Source organism: Dermacentor albipictus, chromosome 8 (assembly GCF_038994185.2).
Source record: "Dermacentor albipictus isolate Rhodes 1998 colony chromosome 8, USDA_Dalb.pri_finalv2, whole genome shotgun sequence".
In the NCBI taxonomy this organism is placed as follows: Eukaryota; Metazoa; Arthropoda; class Arachnida; order Ixodida; family Ixodidae; genus Dermacentor; species Dermacentor albipictus.
The window spans coordinates 29,528,430-29,547,733 of NC_091828.1; the positions used below are offsets into that span (position 1 = coordinate 29,528,430).

The 19,304-nt window shown below is 46.4% G+C and overlaps 1 protein-coding gene across 3 annotated transcripts in view; it reads left to right on the forward strand.

The window, feature by feature from the left end:
• LOC135914486 (glutathione hydrolase-like YwrD proenzyme) overlaps positions 1–19,304 on the forward strand; it is a 145,287-nt gene that overhangs the window by 111,756 nt on the left and 14,227 nt on the right. For all 3 annotated transcript variants that reach the window (XM_070523214.1, XM_070523217.1, XM_070523215.1), the window contains one exon: positions 1,677–1,771. In XM_070523214.1, coding sequence (XP_070379315.1) covers positions 1,677–1,771 — 95 coding nt within the window. The remainder of the gene's footprint in view (positions 1–1,676; positions 1,772–19,304) is intronic.

Genomic DNA, 19,304 nt, shown 5'->3' on the forward strand with positions numbered 1-19,304 from the left:
CCACAAATTGGCAACACAATGAAAATTATGTTAGGCTTCTAAATGCCATTTTGCAGAAGTTGATTCAGTCAATTAAAATGTTTTTAAGTAGCTTTTGTTATGGACAGTCAAGTTCCTTTATAATTCCCCTAACTCAAGGTTATGAACGTGTAATTATCTTTGGGTCAACAATGGTCGCCTCAGTCGCAAGTTAATGTACAGAAAAGCAGCCTCACCTTTTTCAGGGCAACGCTTCATTTACTTGGAGTGCAAGTTTTTATCAGGTGTAAAGAACATCAGCAATGTACAAAATTGTAATTCAATGAATTGGTGAGGAACCGTTCAAAGGAGAAATAATTTTTTTATAACCATGTGAGGGGAGGGGGTGCGCTAAGTGCTGTTAAAGTAGTAGGGCTACTGGGAAACAAAGAAGCGTAAATAATGATCAAGGGGTGCTTACAGAGTGAGCCAAGCTTTTCTCCAAAACACAATTTAAGCAGATATTAGATATGAAAAGTTGAAAAGATGAACGAAGAAAGAAAAGGACTAATAAATACTTCAGTTTCCCATTAATCTAGTCATTTCAACATGAATGTATTAGGTTTAGTATTAAATATGTAAACGCAAAACTGATTGAGTATGATGCATGTTTTCTCTGAATTTATGAGCCTAACGAAAAAGTAATTGCGGACTACGGCCAATGAATAAACAATCGTTAAGCCTAGGAGAAATAAAATTACAGTGCTCGATCTTAGCTCATTTGGGATCGTATAGTGAAGCATTGCCGTTTATATTCATTTTTTTCCATCATCCTTAACAAGATAGCCTCCTGCATTGCGCAGATGCATCCCCGACCACCCTACTGTCATATCAATTCCTTGCTAGCTCACTCTTGTTCAGCAAGACTATGTCAAGAAGAACTCTATGCATTACCTATCCGTTTATATTACGCTTTATTAGCATATTCAACAGCCACAAGCCACTTTTGCAAATAAAGAAAAAATGAACGAATAGTGTGTTTCCAATCTAAACTATATGCTATTTACGGCCTATATTTATATTAAAAAATAAAATGTTCACTGTGCTTCCATTTCCATTTAAGAATATTGATACCGCATGGTGGTTACACGTTTGAATAATTCTTATAGTTTACAGTTTGCTCATTTTATATGCATTTGTGCTGGAGAAATAAATGTCTTTGTTAAAAGCCAGTATATTATTGTATTTATTCTGCGTACCAATATTTCAGTTGAAAACACTTTATATAATGGTTATGTCCGGCTGCGTATGAAACCTGAAAGGAGAAACCAGTGCTTCCTGCTGATAAACTTTGAATGCCGAGGCGTCAATCTTGGAGATTGTTATAGAGATTGCCTATGACACGCTTAACATAATAAGAAAGGACGGCAAGTCGCGATACAGGGCCTATGTTGTTCGCATTCCCACTGAATCTACCACAGTTTCTCTGCTTGTATTTCAATGGAGCATTTAAGTTTAGCTTTAGCATTGTTCGATACAAGTGAGTTGCCACCGTTATCGCAAGAAATATTCGTAGGTCACTTAAAAATCATTTGCAAATATATCAGCTATCCTTGTAGATCTGATCCAATAGTCAATGCCAATATATTTTTTGAATACGTAAGAATTCACCTACTGCGATCTTTAAGAAAATGTTCTGATCGTTCATGCCATTACAGGTGCTGCTTAACATGGTCGAGCTTGGTCTAGACCCACAACAGTCACTATCTAAACCACGATTTCTAGTTGGGTCTGCCCGAAGGATGCACCCAGAGTAAGAATTTTGCTTAGACATTTTGTTTGTCATAAGTATATCGCAATTTTTTTCAAGAAGAACATAGCTTACACCTTACAGGCTGAGACTGCCACGCAAACTCGGTCTTTCTACATATATAGTCAAGAGTTCAACGAAAAGCCCTTTTCTTCTTTTTTTTTCATTTATTTACCGTAAGGGCCAAACTTGGATATTACACAGGGGAGGGGGAGAACATTTGATATACAAAGGTATAAGGTACATCACTTCTCCTTCGACAACACCATACGCCAATAATTATTACATTACACCAACAATAATCTTACAACCTGTGACATCTGAAGAAAGGCAGGAAGAAATGTTACTGTTTTTAATTTGCGAATGTTTCATTAAGTGCTTGTTTGAATATAGTATGGTCAATTATTTCGGCTATATTGCTTCGGAGATGATTCCATTCCGAAATGGCTAACTGCAGACATGAAGACTGCAATAGTTTACTAGGCGCAAACGGTTGTTCCGCCTTAAATTCTTGATAAGTTCGTGGGAATTTCATCTTGGCTGGTAAGATGTGTGCCTGAGAGAAGATATTTTGGTGGTGAAAAAGCTGATGGAAGAAAGTTAATCAAGAAATATTTTTTCTAGTGTTCAATGGGGATGAGTCCTAGGTCATGTTTTATTTTAGTGATGCTTGAATTTTGCGTAATCAACTTAAAATACAAAGAGTTCCGGTCGAAGAAATATTTACATCAGAAATCCCAGGTCGGCCTATTGTGTCTAATAACAACACACCTACTGAGTCACTATATAACTTCTTAAATCACCACCTGCCAAACATACCCACCACCCTTCCATCTTTCGTTCAAGACACGCCGCACTTCCTTCGAATTATCGATGGAATCAACGCCAACCAAATCCTTTCCGACCGCGCTATTCTAGTCACTTTGGATGTTTCTGCCCTCTACACCAACATTCACATGAGTGAAGGAATTGAAGCCGTTTCTAGATCCCTCGCAATCAATCCCCAAGCGCATGCTCCTGAAGTTTACTTATCGCTCCTTAGGTTAGTTCTCACGCTCAACTATTTCGAATTCGATTCTATACACTACCTGCAAATTTTCGGCACTAGCATAGATACGCCATTCGCTCCCACGTATGCGAACATGCGAGCTTGAAGCAGACCTGCTGAAATCCTACCCTTTAAAACGCCACACCTATCTTCGTTACATTGACGACATATTTATAATATGGGAACAAGGCACAAGCGCCTTAACCGACTTAATTAGCCACTTCAATCCCTTTCATCCGATTAATAAATTTACTTCTCACCACACTCCTAGTCAGATCAACTTCCTGGACACGACGGTCTACAAAGAAAACAGCAAACTGAGAACCACACTTTACCGGAAGCCTACAGATAGCCAGCAATATTTAGGCTACAACAGTCATCACCCGCGACATTGCAAGCAAGGAATTTTTGTCGGAAAAGCGATACGTATAAGAAGAATCTGCAGCGAAGACCACGACTATATTGCAACCAACAGTTACAACAGCCGTTTCTACGACAACTGATTTATGCTGGGCCAACCTGTGCCTGTCAACAAAAACCGACTGAGCACTAAAAAACAACAAAAAACGTCCCTCGAGCTTCGCTCCTTCGAACGTCGTTCTCCTCTTTGTCGCCTCCTGTCGCGTGCGAATCGTCCGATTTACGAGCCGCCGGCCTGTTAGCACCGGCCGAGCATTGCCTTGCGCTGCTTTGCTTGACGCTCGCGGTGTGGCGGCTACGCAGTTGGGATATGTCGGTCGTCTTTTTCTTCTCGCAATGCTGGCGGCATTAGCTCCCTCGGAAGAAGCATCGTCCCGATGCGTAGGAAAGGCCTAGAGAGGCCAAGTGCTTTAGAAGGACAGTGGTCAGAGGATGGCCGGTGCTAGGCTTGATCGTATGTGCAACTTCTGTTAATCAGTGCCTTTCATAGTATGGCTTCATTCGTACTACGTGTACGCCCTCTGGGCGAGTCCTGCGTCGTGTGGACCAGACTTGGCTTTCAGGAGTTACCTCGTAGTTTAAGGGACTTAACTGGCGAAGTACTTTGTAGGGGCCAAAGTAACGGCGCAGTAACTTCTCCGAAAGACCGGGCGTACGTATAGGCGTCCATACCGACACTTTGTCTCCGAGTTGTACTGTACCTCTCTTCGCCCTAGGTTCTACCGGTTTGCGTCGATGTATTGTTGTTGTATGATACGGTGCCTTGCCAACTGCCGTGCTTCTTCTGCCCTTTCTATGTACTCGCTAACGTCAGGGCCGTCTTCGGTGCTGTTGTCGACAGGTAACATTGAGTCTAGTGTCGTTGTTACTGTCCAACCGTAAACAAGTTCAAATGTCGTGAAATGTGTCGTTTCTTATACTGCAGTATTATTCGCAAAGGTGGCATATGGTAGAATACTGTCCGATGTTCGATGCTCGACGTCCACATATTGAGATCATGTCAGCGAGCGTTCTATTGAGCCGTTCAGTCAGGCCGTTTGTTTGTGGATGGTACGCTGTGGTTTTTCTATGATCAGTATGTGTTAGTTTCATAACAGACTGCATCAAACGGGCCCCAAAGTTGTTCCTTTGTCTGTTATAAGTACCTTAGGTGCGCCATGTGGTAATACTATGTGTGTGACAAAAAACTCAGCCACATCAATGGCGGTTCCTTGTGTAAGAGAAGAGGTCTCAGCATACCGGGTCAGATAATCGGTTGCTACCACAATCCACCGCTTTCTTGAGGTTGAAACGGGAAATGGTCCAAGTTAATCCACTCCTATTTGTTCTAAGGGCGCTGTTGGTGGCTGTATCGGCTGCATCTCGGCACGATTTGACATAGTGCTGCGCTGGATTCATCAACTTCGGCCAGTAATATTTCTGGTGAATTCTCGCCAGAGTCCTACTAACGCCTCATTGGCCCGCTGCGGGGTCGCCATGGCAAGCTTCTAATATTTCAGCTCGCACCGATGATGGTACGAGAAGTGGAAACGTCTGTAGAGGTAAAAGTTTCGTTTGTAGAGGACGTTGTTCCGGAGGACATGCGAACACAATCTGCGACCGAAAACTCGAGGCACTTTCATTGTCGACCATCCAGGTACTCGATGAGCAGGAGTAATTCCGGATCAGTACGCTGATTGTGAGCTAGTTCCGTCGTATCCACAGCCCCAAGAAATGGGAAATCTTGCTCGTATTCAAGTGACGTAGCCTCGATTTGTGCGCGTGATAAGCAATCAGCATCATTGTGCTTAATACCGGACTTGTAAACGACCATGATGTCATACTCCTGTAGACGCAAACTCCATCTAGCGAGCCTTCCAGAAGGGTCCTTGAGGTTCGCCAGCTAGCACAGTGAGTGATGATCTCTGATGACTCGAAACGGTCTGCCATATAAGTATGTCCGGAACTTACTGATGTAAGTTCCGGACTTACTGAGTCTGTCTCAGCTTTCGATAAGGTACGGCTTGCGTACGCAATGACTTTTTCTTCTCCATTTTGCCACTGAATATGTATGACACCGAGACCAACGTTACTAGCGTCGGTGTGGATGTCCGTTTCGGCATAATGATCAAAATCGGTAAGTATAGGAGGACTCTGCAAACGCCGTCGTAGTTCAGAGAAGGCGTCTTCTTGTTCTTTCTACCACACAAAAGGGACATCTTCTTTTGTCAGTCGTGTGAGTGGTTCGGCAATTTTAGAAACATTTTCTACGAAACGCCTGTAGTAGGCACACAGTCCCAGGAAACGTCTAATAGCTGTTTTGTCTCTTGGCTTCGGAAACATTTCTACTGCAGTGATCTTCTCAGGATCGGGGCGTACACCTTCCGCACTGACAACGTATCGGAGAAAGCGGAGCTCGCGAAAGCCGAAGTGGCATTTTTCGAGTTTTATGGTCAATCCCGCCGTGCGAATAGCATCCAGAACTGCTCTCAATCACTGCACGTGCTGTTCGAATGTAGTGGAGAAGACCACCACATCATGAAGGTAGACGAGGCACGACTGCCATTTCAGTCCGGAGAGAACAGTGTCCATCATCCGTTGGAATGTGGCTGGCGCAAAACGGAGACCAAATCGAAGCACCTTAAACTCGTATAAGCCATCCGGTGCCACAAATGCCGTTTTTTCGCGATCTCGCTCGTACACTTCTATCTGCCAGCATCCGCTTTTGAGATCCAGAGAAGAGAAGAAGTAAGCATTGCGTAGTTTGTGCAAGGTGTCGTCGATGCGGGGGAGTGGATAAACATCCCGCTTCGTGACGAGGTTGAGTTTCCTGTAGTCAACACAAAATCGTAGGGCGTTATCCTTCTTTTTGAATAGGACTACGGGAGATGCCCACGGACTATTGGATGGCAGTATTACATCGTCCTTGAGCATTTGCTGTACTTGACTTCTTATCGCTTCTCTTTCCTTTGGAGCTACTCGGTACGGGTGTTGGCGAACTGGTCTTGCAGGTTCTTCGACAACAATGCGGTGTTTTGCGACGGGAGTACGGCGGACTTTCGATGAAGTCGAAAAGCATTCTGCAAACTCTGTGACCAAGTTTACAATCTCATCGCTTTGTAGTGATGACAGCTCTCGGTCAATGTCGATAGACGTAAGGACACTGTCTGAGGTGGCAGAAGCTGGTGATCCTGCTTCCAGGGTTGACACATCCGCAAATTGTGCATAGTCATGAAGAGAAGCTATGGCTGTTCCCTTCGCCACTTGTTGTGCCTCATTGCCTAAGTTAGTCAAAAGGACGTCCGCATATCCGTTACGCAGGTGAACTAGGTCTCTTGCCACGCATATTCGCTTTTCCAGTAGCAGCCCGATATTTCCGTCTGCAAGTCCCTCATAGTGACGAAAGATGTCGCTCCTTACAACTACAGTCATACTGCACCATGCCGGCACCGTCACATCTTCATCGACAATACGGAGAGAGGAAACACGTGGCTGTTCTGTATCAGAAATGGTAACAGCATTTTCTATGGAAAACAACACGCGTGATTCTTGCGAGTGGATAAATGCACCATTCGTTTTCAAAAAGTCCATGCCCAGCATCAGATCACGGGAACACTCAGGGAGAACAATAAAGCTGGTGACGTATGTAAAGCCTCTAATTCCGATTCTTGCTGTGCACATTCCTACGGGGTCGACTAAGTATCCCCCCGCTGTACGTATTGGAGATCCGGTCCAATGCGTCAATACCTGTTTCAATTTTCTGGCAAGTATACTGCTAATAACTGAATAGTCCGCACCAGTGTCTATCAACGCAGTCACTTCGAAGTCGTCGATGATGACGAACAACTCGGAAGTAACGGTGTCATTACTGCACTTGTCCGTCGTTTCGTCACTGCCGTCGTCTTGTCGGATTGGCGAAGGAGGGCCTTCGGTGTTCCGGGCGTCAGCGGCCTTGCCTACACAGGTCGCTGGCTCTACTTTTCCCGTCGCGGACTTTGGGAGCGACGCCTCGGTGAAATGGAAGCGGGACGTGGACTGGGCGACCTATAACGCATAGGCGCTGCTGAACGAGGTTCATTTTCCTTGGGGTTCCGAACAGTTTGGTGCGTAGATAAAAATGCTTCAATCTCGTAAGGATGCTCAGCGTTTCGAGGGCAAGGCGCATTTACAGAGAAGCCACTCAGTCCTACTCGGCGATACTGGCATTCCCGGTATAGGTGACCAGCCTCTCTACGGTGGTAGCAGGGCGGACGCCGGTCTGTAGTGCGCCATACATCACTTTTACGTGGGCTTCCTTCTGGCATGGGCTGCACATTGCGAGGAAGTACCTGGGGTATTGTGGCCGTTCGTCCAAAGTTGGCGTGTCCTAAGTCCTGACGTAAAGCTTGGGCGTACGATATCCGCGACTGACGCTCTGGTTATGCGTGGTACCGCCCCTGAGGCTCTGGCTCACAAATTACTTGCCGGACTTCTTCGCGTATGACATCAGCAAGTGAGGACACCGTAGGAGGCACGAAGTCGCGGGATCGAATCCCGGCCACGGCGGCCGCATTTTGATGGGGGCGAAATGCGAAAACACCCGTGTACTTAGCTTTAGGTGCGCGTTAAAGAACCCCAGGTGGTCGAAATTTCCGGAGTCCTTCACTACGGCGTGCCTCATAATCAGAAAAGCGGTTTTGGCACGTAAAACCCCAAATATTATACACCGTAGGAGGGCTTTGTGCCAGCTGCAGTTTCTGCAGCTCTTTCCTTACGACGGACCTCACCATTTCACGTAGGATGTCCGTGTTGTTGTGGAGGGCTCCTGACCCAATGTCAAATGATGCGACGCATACATCTCAGTTGTACTGCCACGCACGCTGCTGCCGCGTCTTCTCCATTGTCGTCGCTTCTGATTGAAATTCGGCTACAGAGCGGGGCGGATAACGAACCAGGCCTGCAAAGATTTCCTGTTTCACACCGCGCATTAGGTGCCGCAATTTCTTGTCCTCAGTATATGGTCCTACTTTCGTTGTTCCGCTGGTTCCTCGCCTGAAGAGCGGCTTCTGCCCTCTCTCTGCGGTCCGTGCTTGGGTACGTAGCTAGCAGCTCTCGTCGGAAGTCTTTCCACGATGATAACGACGCTTCATGGTTTTGAAACCACGTGCGTGCAGATTCCTCAAGCGCGAAATACACATACCGGAGTTTCTTTGACTCGTCCCAACCGTTACATCTCGCGACACGCTCGAAGTGTTCGAGCCTGTCATCGGCATCCTCGAATGTGTCTCCGTGGAAGGATTCTGGCGTCCGAGGTGGGTCAACGACGACGTGAGAAGGGGTTACTTGAGTATCCGTCGCACTGGTACCTCGGCTGGCTGCCGCCGCTGCCCTTGATGAATCGGCGAGAGGACCAAACTCGGGGGTCTCACCTCGTATGCGGTGACTCGTGCGTTGGTGGACTGCCGTTAATTCTGTTGGCTCCAAACTTCGGGGATCGGGATTACCTACCCTGGCGTGTGTGGGGCTTGGAATCATACGCCGCACCTCCACCAGATATGTAACCAACAGTTGCAACAGCCGTTTCCACAAAAACTGATTTATGCTGGGTGAACCTGTGCCCGTCAACAAAAACCGACTGAGCACTCAACAGCAACAAAAAACTTCCCTCGAGCTTCGCTCCTTCGAACGTCGTTCTCCTCTTTGTCGCCTCCTGTGGCGTGCCAATCGTTCGATTCCCGCGCACGAGCCGCCGGCCTGTCAGCACCGGCCGAGCGTTGCCTTGCGCTGCTTTGCTTGACGCCCGCGGCGTGGCGGCTACGCAGTTGGGATATGTCGGTCGTCGTTTTCTTCTCGCAATGCTGGCGGCAATATCCACCACCTAAATGACCTTAAAACAACGCTAGCGGAAAGGAACTATTCCCAAGTTGCTCTCGATAGAGCTTATGATGCCGCGTCAAGATTGGAGAGGCAGTCGAAATTGGCGAAGAGACAGCCCGCACTAGAATCTGAGAGACCGCCGGCCTTTGTAACAAAATATTGTAATGCACTCCCAAACATAAACAACATCCTAAGAAAATACCACCTAATATTATCAAGTAACAAGCGTCTGCCAAAGGTGTTCCCAGATGTTCCTAGGGTTACCTATCACCGAAAGAGGAACTTTAAAGACATGTTATTGCATGCAAAAGTCAGCTAACAGCATTCCCCCGTAATAAAAGCATGTTGTCGCCCTAGGTGAAAAACCTGCAGGCACCTTCAAAGTGACAGTAAAATTAAAAGCACCGCAAACAATTATACACATGAAGTCAAATGTAGTTTCACTTGTACAAGCTCGGATGTGATTTATATGCTTGAATGTTCCTTCTGCAAGAAACAATACATTGGTGAAACAGGACAATCAATGAACGTCAGATTAAACTGACACCGTGCGGACACAGCTAAAAAGCTTCCCAAACCCGTCTCGAGCATTTCAGCCAACCAGGTCATAAGTTTGATAAACTTAAACTGTTCATCTTACAGTCAAATTTCCGTTCTGAACGAGAAAGAAAATACAGAGAATCATATCTTATCCATAACTTCAAGACATTGCAACCAACAGGCATATACGTTTCAAAGGGAGCTTTAGAATCTATTCGCTATGCTAAACTTCAAGCTATAGGCAACACCACTCAGTTGGATGTGTTGGCGTATCCCCCCCCCCCTTTTTTTTCTTTTTTTCTTTCCATTCCTCTCCTTTCCTTTTCTTTTCTTTCGGCTGGTGTGTCAGACGCCCTTGACACGCTGGCTAACACGCTTCGGTTTACAAACCGGGGTGGGGGGTGAGGGGTGGCCCTGGTTTTGAGCTTGCGCACAGGCTTCCCTTACTCTCAATTTGACAGGCTAACACATCCCTCCCTCGTTTCCGTACCCTCCCGCCTCACACTCTCTCCCCTTAAAAGAACCCCACCTATATATGCTGTGGCGAGGAAAGCGTACGTCGGTGTGAAGAAGACAAGTCAACTTGTCGAAACGTTGGCTCCTGCATTCACCTTGTGCACGTTTTGCTCATCGTCTTGAGTTTCCATCTACCCCATTCCCCATTTTTTCCGTGTAATAAACCTGTAATAAATCGCTCTGCATAATTCTGAATAGATTCTAATTTGTTAATAAGAAGGGTTTGGTGCGCATTCCACATAAATGAGGCATACTCAAGCTTTGAACGAAGTACGGTGGTATATGCAAGAAGCTTGGTATCATGATTATCCTGACGAATCGTACGACCAATGAAGCCAAGAGATCTGTATGCAGCGGAAACAACAAAACCCAAATTATTATGCCAAGACAAAGTCGCCGAAAGATGAACACTTAGATACTTGCCCCGCAGGGGCGTCTGCGTCAGGAGGCGTTTGGTGTGTTCCGACACCACGTACCCGAGCACACGAGGGTTGGACCCTCCCGCGCTTAACCGTGCGTGGCTTAGCCGTGTCCGGGGAAAAGGGGATCCTGGGGGTTGAGCCGATGCTGGGTGTTCGGACCTTTAAGGCCCCCCGACCGAGGCAACACACCCCTTTGGCCTCGGCTTCACGCAGACGGCACCCCCGGACTGACCCACCCGGGGGAAATCGGTAGTTGCCTTTTCCTGTCTCTCACTCCCTCCAGCCTTCGTCTTTCTCTCCCTTTTTCATCTTTCCTGTCTTCCCCTAGCTTCAGTTTACTTCCAATATTTCCAGGCAGCAAGGGTTAACCTTGTGTGAATAACCAACCTAGGTTATCTCATATTTGGTTATAGTAATAACGTACAGCTTGCGTTTGCAGGACCTGTTTTTACAGTCCCTGTAACGTCCCCTTGTTGGGCACCATGGTGGGTGGCTGGCGCTGTTGCCGAAAATTAAGTTCTCCTATGGCAAATTCCTTCCCACCCCTCCTTGACCGCCCTTAGAAAAGAGGGCGCACCGAAGATGTATTCAAGTTCTTTGGTCGTGAAAGACCCAACTTGCCACGATTTCATGTTATTCACTCGGAAAAGTCAGACACACAAGTACGCACAATCTCCCCATTTCTAGTTTCAAAGTCCTTAACTGAGGCTCTTGGTCAAGGTTACAAGGCAACAAGGATGGCAAGTGGAGATCTCCTCTTGGAGCTCCAGAATCTGAAACAATTTGAAAAGCTACCCAGTCTCGTGTCATTTGGGGACGTTCAAGCGACAGTGACTCCGCACCGAACTATGAACACAACCCGCGGCGTTGTCTCAGACGATGACTTGCTTCACCTGACCGACGTAGAGTTCTTGGAGGGCTTTAGTGAGCAGAATGTTTTGAATGTGAGAAGAATAAAGATGAGGCGCGATGGTAAAGAGATTGCAACCAAACACCTAATACTCACCTTCAATTCAAGTGTCCTACCCCAGTCAATAGAAGCCGGGTACATAAAGCTCCGTGTTAGGCCGTACTTGCCAAATCCACTGGGATGTTTCAAGTGCCAGCGCTTCGGCCACAGTTCGCAGAGCTGCCGCGGCCGCCAAACATGTGCGAAATGCAGTGCCCAAGAACACACCACTGAAACTTGCGCGAACGCTCCCCACTGTGTAAACTGTGATAAGGAGCACGCCGCGTACTCGCGGTCGTGCCCTTCCTGGAAAAAAGAAAAGGAAATTGTTACAATCAAAGTCACAGAAAATATAACTTTTAAGGAGGCACGCAGGCGGGTATCATACCTGCCCAAGAAAACCTTTGCCGATGTGGCGCGTCAGGGGGCCGCGTCACAACGGCCTCCGGCGGCTGTCCGACCCACAAGCAGTGAGTCGGCAGTTACGCCATCTGCCCCCGCGGTGGTTGCAGCTAGCGCTGCTCCGTCAACCGAGGAGAAGGGATCATCGACCCCGAAGGTGGGCGCAGCCGAGGCTGCCTCAACCTCCCAAATCCCTTCCAGCTCTGGCAACGGCCCGCGCAGCCAAATCCCCCAGGGAGCCCCATCGACCTCCGGGCTGGTGGGCGCAGGGGTCTTGCCCTCCAAGGCGGGACCCTCTCGGGAAACTTCTCGCTCGCAAGAGCAGGTGTCCGGCGCCTCACAAGAGGCAATGGACACTACACCTATCCTGAAGGTGCACCAGGCGCCTAAGGAGCGGCGAGGTTCCCTCGAACGCTTCAAAAAGAGAAAAACCCCGGTTACAGGACCTCGAAAGGGCTCTGTAATCTGACATCCCTTCCGTTTCCGTAAACACAGCACCAATTAATTTAAAATATGGATACACAAATCATTCAATGGAATGTCAGAGGTCTACTTAGGAATCTTGATGATGTTCAAGAACTCATCCATGAACACAATCCAGAAGTGCTGTCTTTACACGAAACACACTTGAAATCAAAATACAGAAACTTTCTTCGACAGTATGTTACTTTTCGCAAAGATCGCGATGATGCTGTCGCATTATCGGGCGGTGTTGCAATTATAATTCGAAAAAGCATAGCCTGTCAACGTGTACAGCTACGAACGGCCCTTGAGGCAGTGGAGGTTCGAGTTATTCTGCTAAACAAACTGATCACTATTTGCTCGCTTTATATTCCCCCACATTATAAACTAAGCAAACATGAATTTCAGACCTTTATAGATGAATTGCCAGAACGCTATGTTGTTCTTGGCGACTTCAATGCACATAACTCCCTGTGGGGCGACCCTCGTATAGATGCGCGAGGACGTCTTGTCGAACTTCCTTTTTTCTTCTGGTGCGTGTCTATTGAATAAGAAGCAATACACATATTACTCTCTTGCAAACAGAACCGACTCTTACATAGACCTTAGCATAGTCTCCCGGTCTGTACTGCTGAACTTGAATGGGAAGTTACCGACAACCCTTACGGCAGCGACCACTTCCCTATACGGCTAAGATCAGCTAAAGAAAACGAATATCCACCACACGCTCCTAGGTGGAAGATTGAGACAGCTGACTCGGAGAAATTTCGATCTCTTACTAGTATCTCATGGGCCGACCTGTCTTCGTTAGGAATTGATGCTGCAGTCGAGTTCCTTACAGCCTCCATAATAGATGCCGCATATAAATGCAAATCACAAGTAAATGGCTTGGCATGTAAACGGCGTGTCCCGTGGTGGAACGACGCTTGTAGGATCGCTCGAAAGTTACAAAACAAAGCGTGGGGGTTGCTACGCGCCTCCCCCACTGCGGAAAATCTCATCAATTTTAAAAAAGTAAAATCCCAAGGCAGGCGAACCCGCCGACAGGCCAGGCGAGAGAGTTGGCAGAAGTTTCTATGAGCGTATCAATTCGTTTACTGATGAGGCCAAAGACTGGAACAGGGTCAATAGTATAAGAGGGCGACCAGCATATTTACTCCCTTTGGTAAACACACAAGGCGATACCCTACAAGACCAGGCGGACTCACTTGGGGAGCACTTTGAGAGCGTGTCAAGTGCCAACCATTATTCGCAATCCTTTCTGAAATATAAACAAATAGAAGAATGTAAGCCACTCATGAGAAAATGTCAACAGAATGAGCCTTACAACCGCCCTTTCAGCATTGCCGAATTGAGAGCTGCCTTGAGCGCATGCAAGAGCTCCGCACCAGGATCTGATAGAATCATGTACGAAATGCTGAAAAACTTACACAATGACACACAAGTAACACTACTTACACTTTTCAACACTATCTGGGACGCAGGGTACCTTCCGACCACATGGAAAGAAGCCATTGTGGTCCCTTTTTTAAAACAAGGCAAAGATCCTTCCTCAGTGTCAAGCTACCGCCCGATAGCCCTCACAAGTTGCATGTGTAAGGTATTTGAAAAAGTGATAAATCGGCGACTGATCCATTTCCTTGAACAGAACAAAATGCTTGATCCCTATCAGTGTGGCTTCCGAGAAAGGCGCTCCACAACCGACCATCTTGTACGTATTGAAGGAAATATCCGGGACGCATTTATACATAAACAGTTCTTCCTCTCGATATTTCTCGATATGGAAAAGGCGTATGACACAACGTGGCGATACGGCATCTTGCGAGATTTATCGGAAATGGGCAATCATGGTAATATGCTCAACGTAATAAAAAGCTACTTGTCCGATCCTACCTTACGGCTGAAAGTCGGCAATGTGCTGTCACGTCATTTTACACAAGAAACTGGTGTACCCCAAGAAGGCGTGCTCAGTTGCACACTTTTTATTGTTAAGATGACAACGCTTCGTGCTTCCTTACCACCGGCCATTTTGTATACCGTCTATGTGGACGACATTCAAATAGGCTTCAAATCCTGTAACCTCGCAGTATGCGAGAGACAGGTACAGCATGGATTGAACAAGGTGTCAGGGTGGGCAGAGAAAAATGGTTTTAAAATCAATCCTCAAAAGAGTTCTTGTGCGCTGTTTACAAGGAAGAGAGGCCTGGTTCCGGATCCTTGCTTGGAAATGGGTGGGCATTAGATACCTGTAAACAACGAGCACAAATTTCTAGGTTGTATACTCGACAATAAACTTACTTTCGTCCCACACATTAAACAACTTAAAGAAAAGTGTCTGAAAACAATGAACCTAATGAAACTTCTATCCCAGACTACGTGGGGTAGTGACAGGAAGTGCCTAATGAATCTCTATAAGAGCCTCATCCGGTCACGGTTAGATTATGGTGCCATGGCATATAACTCTGCCGCCCCGAGCGCTCTAAAGATGCTAGACCCTGTTCACCATCTAGGTATCCGTTTAGCCACGGGCGAACAAGCCCGATGGAAAGCTTATATGCCGAATCGAATGAATGGTCTCTCCACCTACAGAGATCATACATTAGCTTTACATATTTCCTTAAAGTACGCTCCAATCCTGAACATCCATGTTTTCATAACGTTACCGATATGACGTGCGCTACACTTTTCAGCAATCGTCCCTCCATAAGACAACCTTTCTCGCTGCATGTGAAGCAGCTTAGCGATGAAATGCATGTCCCACTCCTCGAGCATCGCTTAATGCACCTAACCAAGCTCTTACCTCCTTGGGAGTGGCAGGTGATACAATGTGACATATCCTTTATAAAAGTTACAAAGCACGCTCCTGAGGCCGAAATCCGAATGCATTTCCTAGAACTCCAGCACATGCACCCCTCCGCAGACTTCTACACTGACGCTTCGAAGTCAAATGCCGGGGTATCCTATGCAGCCGTCGGCCCATCGTTTTCGGAATGCGATGTACTGCATCCGGAAACAAGTATCTTTACGGCCGAGGCCTACGCACTACTCTCTGCTCTAAAGCACATAAGAAAATCGAAACTTCCAAAAGCAGCTATCTATACAGACTCTTTCAGCCTCGTGAAGGCCTTAATGTCACTTAGCAAACATAAAGATCCCGTATTTAACGAACTATATTCGGTCTTGTTCAAAGCGTACTCATCTAACCAGAATATCACGATATGCTGGCTGAGTCCCTGGCCATATGGGAATCGAAGGTAACGTTCTGGCGGACGAGATGGCCACGTCAACCACATTGCAAGCTGTTAACCCTACCGCTGCGTTGCCTGTCACAGATCTGAGGCCTTTCTTGTGAAGGAGGCTGCGAGATCACTGGCAACACATGTGGGATGCGGAAACGGATAATAAGCTCCACCTGATAAAACCACAGTTAGGATTTTGGCCGTCTACTACAAAATCGCGCCGAACAGATGTCCTATTCTGTCATCTCAGAGTAGGACACACGTTTGGCACCCATAATTTTCTACTCACCGGAAGTGAGCCTCCAACCTGTGGTAGATGCGGGGAGAGGCTGACCGTACTCCACGTCCTCCTGGAGTGTCGGGAAGCCGAATCTGAGAGAAAAAGACATTTTTCATTAGCATACCTTGAGTGGGCACGTTGTACTTGGAACGAGCATGTGGCCTAACAAGCCATTCTTCTGCCTTGTGCAGGTGCTTGTTCTTGGGCTTGCCGGATCAGCGAAAGAAGACGAACAGTTCATCGAGCTTATCACCACCACGAAATCCCAGTCTACAGCTGCGTCACAATCGTCGCAGTGCTCAGCGCCTCGATTCCCTGGCATCATATCTTCACTGCCTCGTGGCGTTCCAACAGCGCCATCTAGCCCTCACGTGACTTCACCGCATCGAGCTATAAACCAGCAGCTACAAGCATTCAACTTCAGTGGGCACGGTGGACTTGGAACGAGCATGTGGCCTAACAAGCCATTCTTCTGCCTTGTGCAGGTGCTTGTTCTTGGGCTTGCCGGATCAGCGAAAGAAGACGAACAGTTCATCGAGCTTATCACCACCACGAAATCCCAGTCTACAGCTGCGTCACAATCGTCGCAGTGCTCAGCGCCTCGATTCCCTGGCATCATATCTTCACTGCCTCGTGGCGTTCCAACAGCGCCATCTAGCCCTCACGTGACTTCACCGCATCGAGCTATAAACCAGCAGCTACAAGCATTCAACTTCAGTGGGCACGGTGGACTTGGAACGAGCATGTGGCCTAACAAGCCATTCTTCTGCCTTGTGCAGGTGCTTGTTCTTGGGCTTGCCGGATCAGCGAAAGAAGACGAACAGTTCATCGAGCTTATCACCACCACGAAATCCCAGTCTACAGCTGCGTCACAATCGTCGCAGTGCTCAGCGCCTCGATTCCCTGGCATCATATCTTCAATGCCTCGTGGCGTTCCAACAGCGCCATCTAGCCCTCACGTGACTTCACCGCATCGAGCTATAAACCAGCAGCTACAAGCATTCAACTTCAGTGGGCACGGTGGACTTGGAACGAGCATGTGGCCTAACAAGCCATTCTTCTGCCTTGTGCAGGTTAGTCCCTACTACAGCTCCATAAAAAGTGACTGCCGTTATCTTTTGGTCCTACCGTGCCCACAGCACTGTGTCTCAATGGCTTATGATGTGTACTGTATGTGCTTGCTTCTCTTGTGCGGAGACGTTGAAGTAAATCCAGGCCCTAATCCAGAGGAGTCTAGCACTCGCGAGTTGCTGGAAAAGTTGCTTTTAGGTCAGAATAAGCTAGCTGAGGATGTGGCAGCCCTCCGAAACAGCAAACAAATATGGAAAAACGTCTTGCGGAGTGGGATTCCCGCTTCCTAGAAATAGAAAAGCAAACTGAGCGCGTGGACAGCCTTGAACGAACGGTAAAATCCTTGGAGGCCAAGATTACTGACTTAGAGGACAGGAGTAGACGCTCAAATCTAGTGGTCTTTGGCGTGCCTGAGGACGAAAATGAAACAGAGGCTGATTTGCGGAACAAAATTCTAACTGAAATTTTTTCTACTAAACTTGAAGTCACATGTAAATCAGTTGGCAGAATTCACCGTCTTGGTCGGTCTGGCAGTTCCAGACCAGTCATCTTGTACTTTCAAGATTACGAAGAAAAAAACCAGATTATGAAAAATGCTTACAAACTAAAAGGTTCCAATACATCTGTACAAAATGACTACGACTACACTGGCGAGATACGCTCAGGAAGCGTAAACTTCTGTGGCACAGTGCTTCAGAGGAAAGGCAACAAAAAAGGAAAGTAAACTTAATTCACGAAAAACTACGCATTGATAATAACGTCTTTGTTTGGGATGATACGGAAAACGCTCGAGTAAAAATTGGAAAGTACAACAATTCTAAGAAAGACTGACTTCACTACGCAGATAATAAAGAACTCCGTATTATAAACATCAATGCCCGTAGTATCATTAATAAATGTGATCAACTTGAGGCTATTGTTATAGGTTATAGTCCGCATATAGTTGTTCTAACTGAAACATGGCTACACAGCGGAATAGAAGATGAAGTCGTGTTCCCGCCTTCTTATCGTGTTTTTCGACGCGACAGACCAACGAGAGGAGGTGGGGTAGCTGTACTGGTAAAGAAAAATATGCCGTCCACTCTTTTGCGTCAGGCTGATGATATAGAAACTATTAGCCTAAAAATTTCTTGCTGGGGACAATCTTTCTTGTTGTTTGCCGTTTATCGAGCACCCGGTTCACCGCTTCAATTCATGAGTGATTTGCGTACGCATATCACTTCGTTCACACACACAAAAAAAATATTTCTGTTAGGAGACTTCAATCTTCCAGGAGTTAATTGGGAGGATAATACTTCTTGCACTGAACTTACTCCCCATGTCAGTTATATGCGTGATATAATTCTATGCCACAATTTACATCAAGTTGTAACTTTACCCACGCGAGTTTACGGATCTTCGTCGTCAATACTTGACCTCGTGTTTGTGAATAGAAATGTCGAAAAGTTATCAGTGTCTGTTGAACGCGGCATATCTGATCATGAAATGGTATGTTTTTCATGCTGCTTGGAAAAATGCAATCGCAGTAATGCAAAAAGTGTTGTAGTGAAGGACTTTTCACGTGCCAGGGACGAAACTATTTTAGATTATCTAGTTTTTCACCTCAGCAACTTTAAAGGAAACAATGTTATAGAACTTTGGGACAGGTTTAAAGAACTTTGCACATATTGTGTTCAAAATTTTGTACCAAACAAGACAAAGAAAACAGCGAAAGTTAACCCTTGGGTTACGCGGGAAGTCATTCACTTGAAAAGAAAGATTAAACGCTGGAGACGAAAGAACGCCCCTATAACGCAAATTCAAACCGCAAGAGCTAAATTAAGCTCGTCTATTGGGCATGCTAAACGGCGATATTTTAACCACACTCTGCCCAATTTTATTCGTACCGCGCCACAAAAATTTTGGACATATTTGAGTAAAAAAAAACAAACCAATTGAACAAATAATGGATGGCGGCATTCTTATCGTCGAAAAGCAAAGTATTGCAGAGCATTTCAACACATACTTCCATAGTGTCTTTGCAAATACAAGTGATATATCGATTCCCATTTTTTCTTTGTCCGTTGCAAACTCGGACCTTGTATCTGTACCTGGCGTAGTTTTTTATGCTTCTTAACTTAAAAACCAAATCAACCCCTGGTACTGACAATATATCGAATGTTTTTCTACGCCGATACGCAGAAATGGTGTCCAAGTTTCTTGTGATCATTTTTCGTGCTTCATTATCCACAGAAACTCTTCCTATTGACTGGCTAACTGCACGCGTAGTACCTGTACCGAAAAAAGGGGACCTAACGCTGATAAGTAACTATCGCCCAATATCGCTAACGTCATCATCCTGTAAGATGCTAG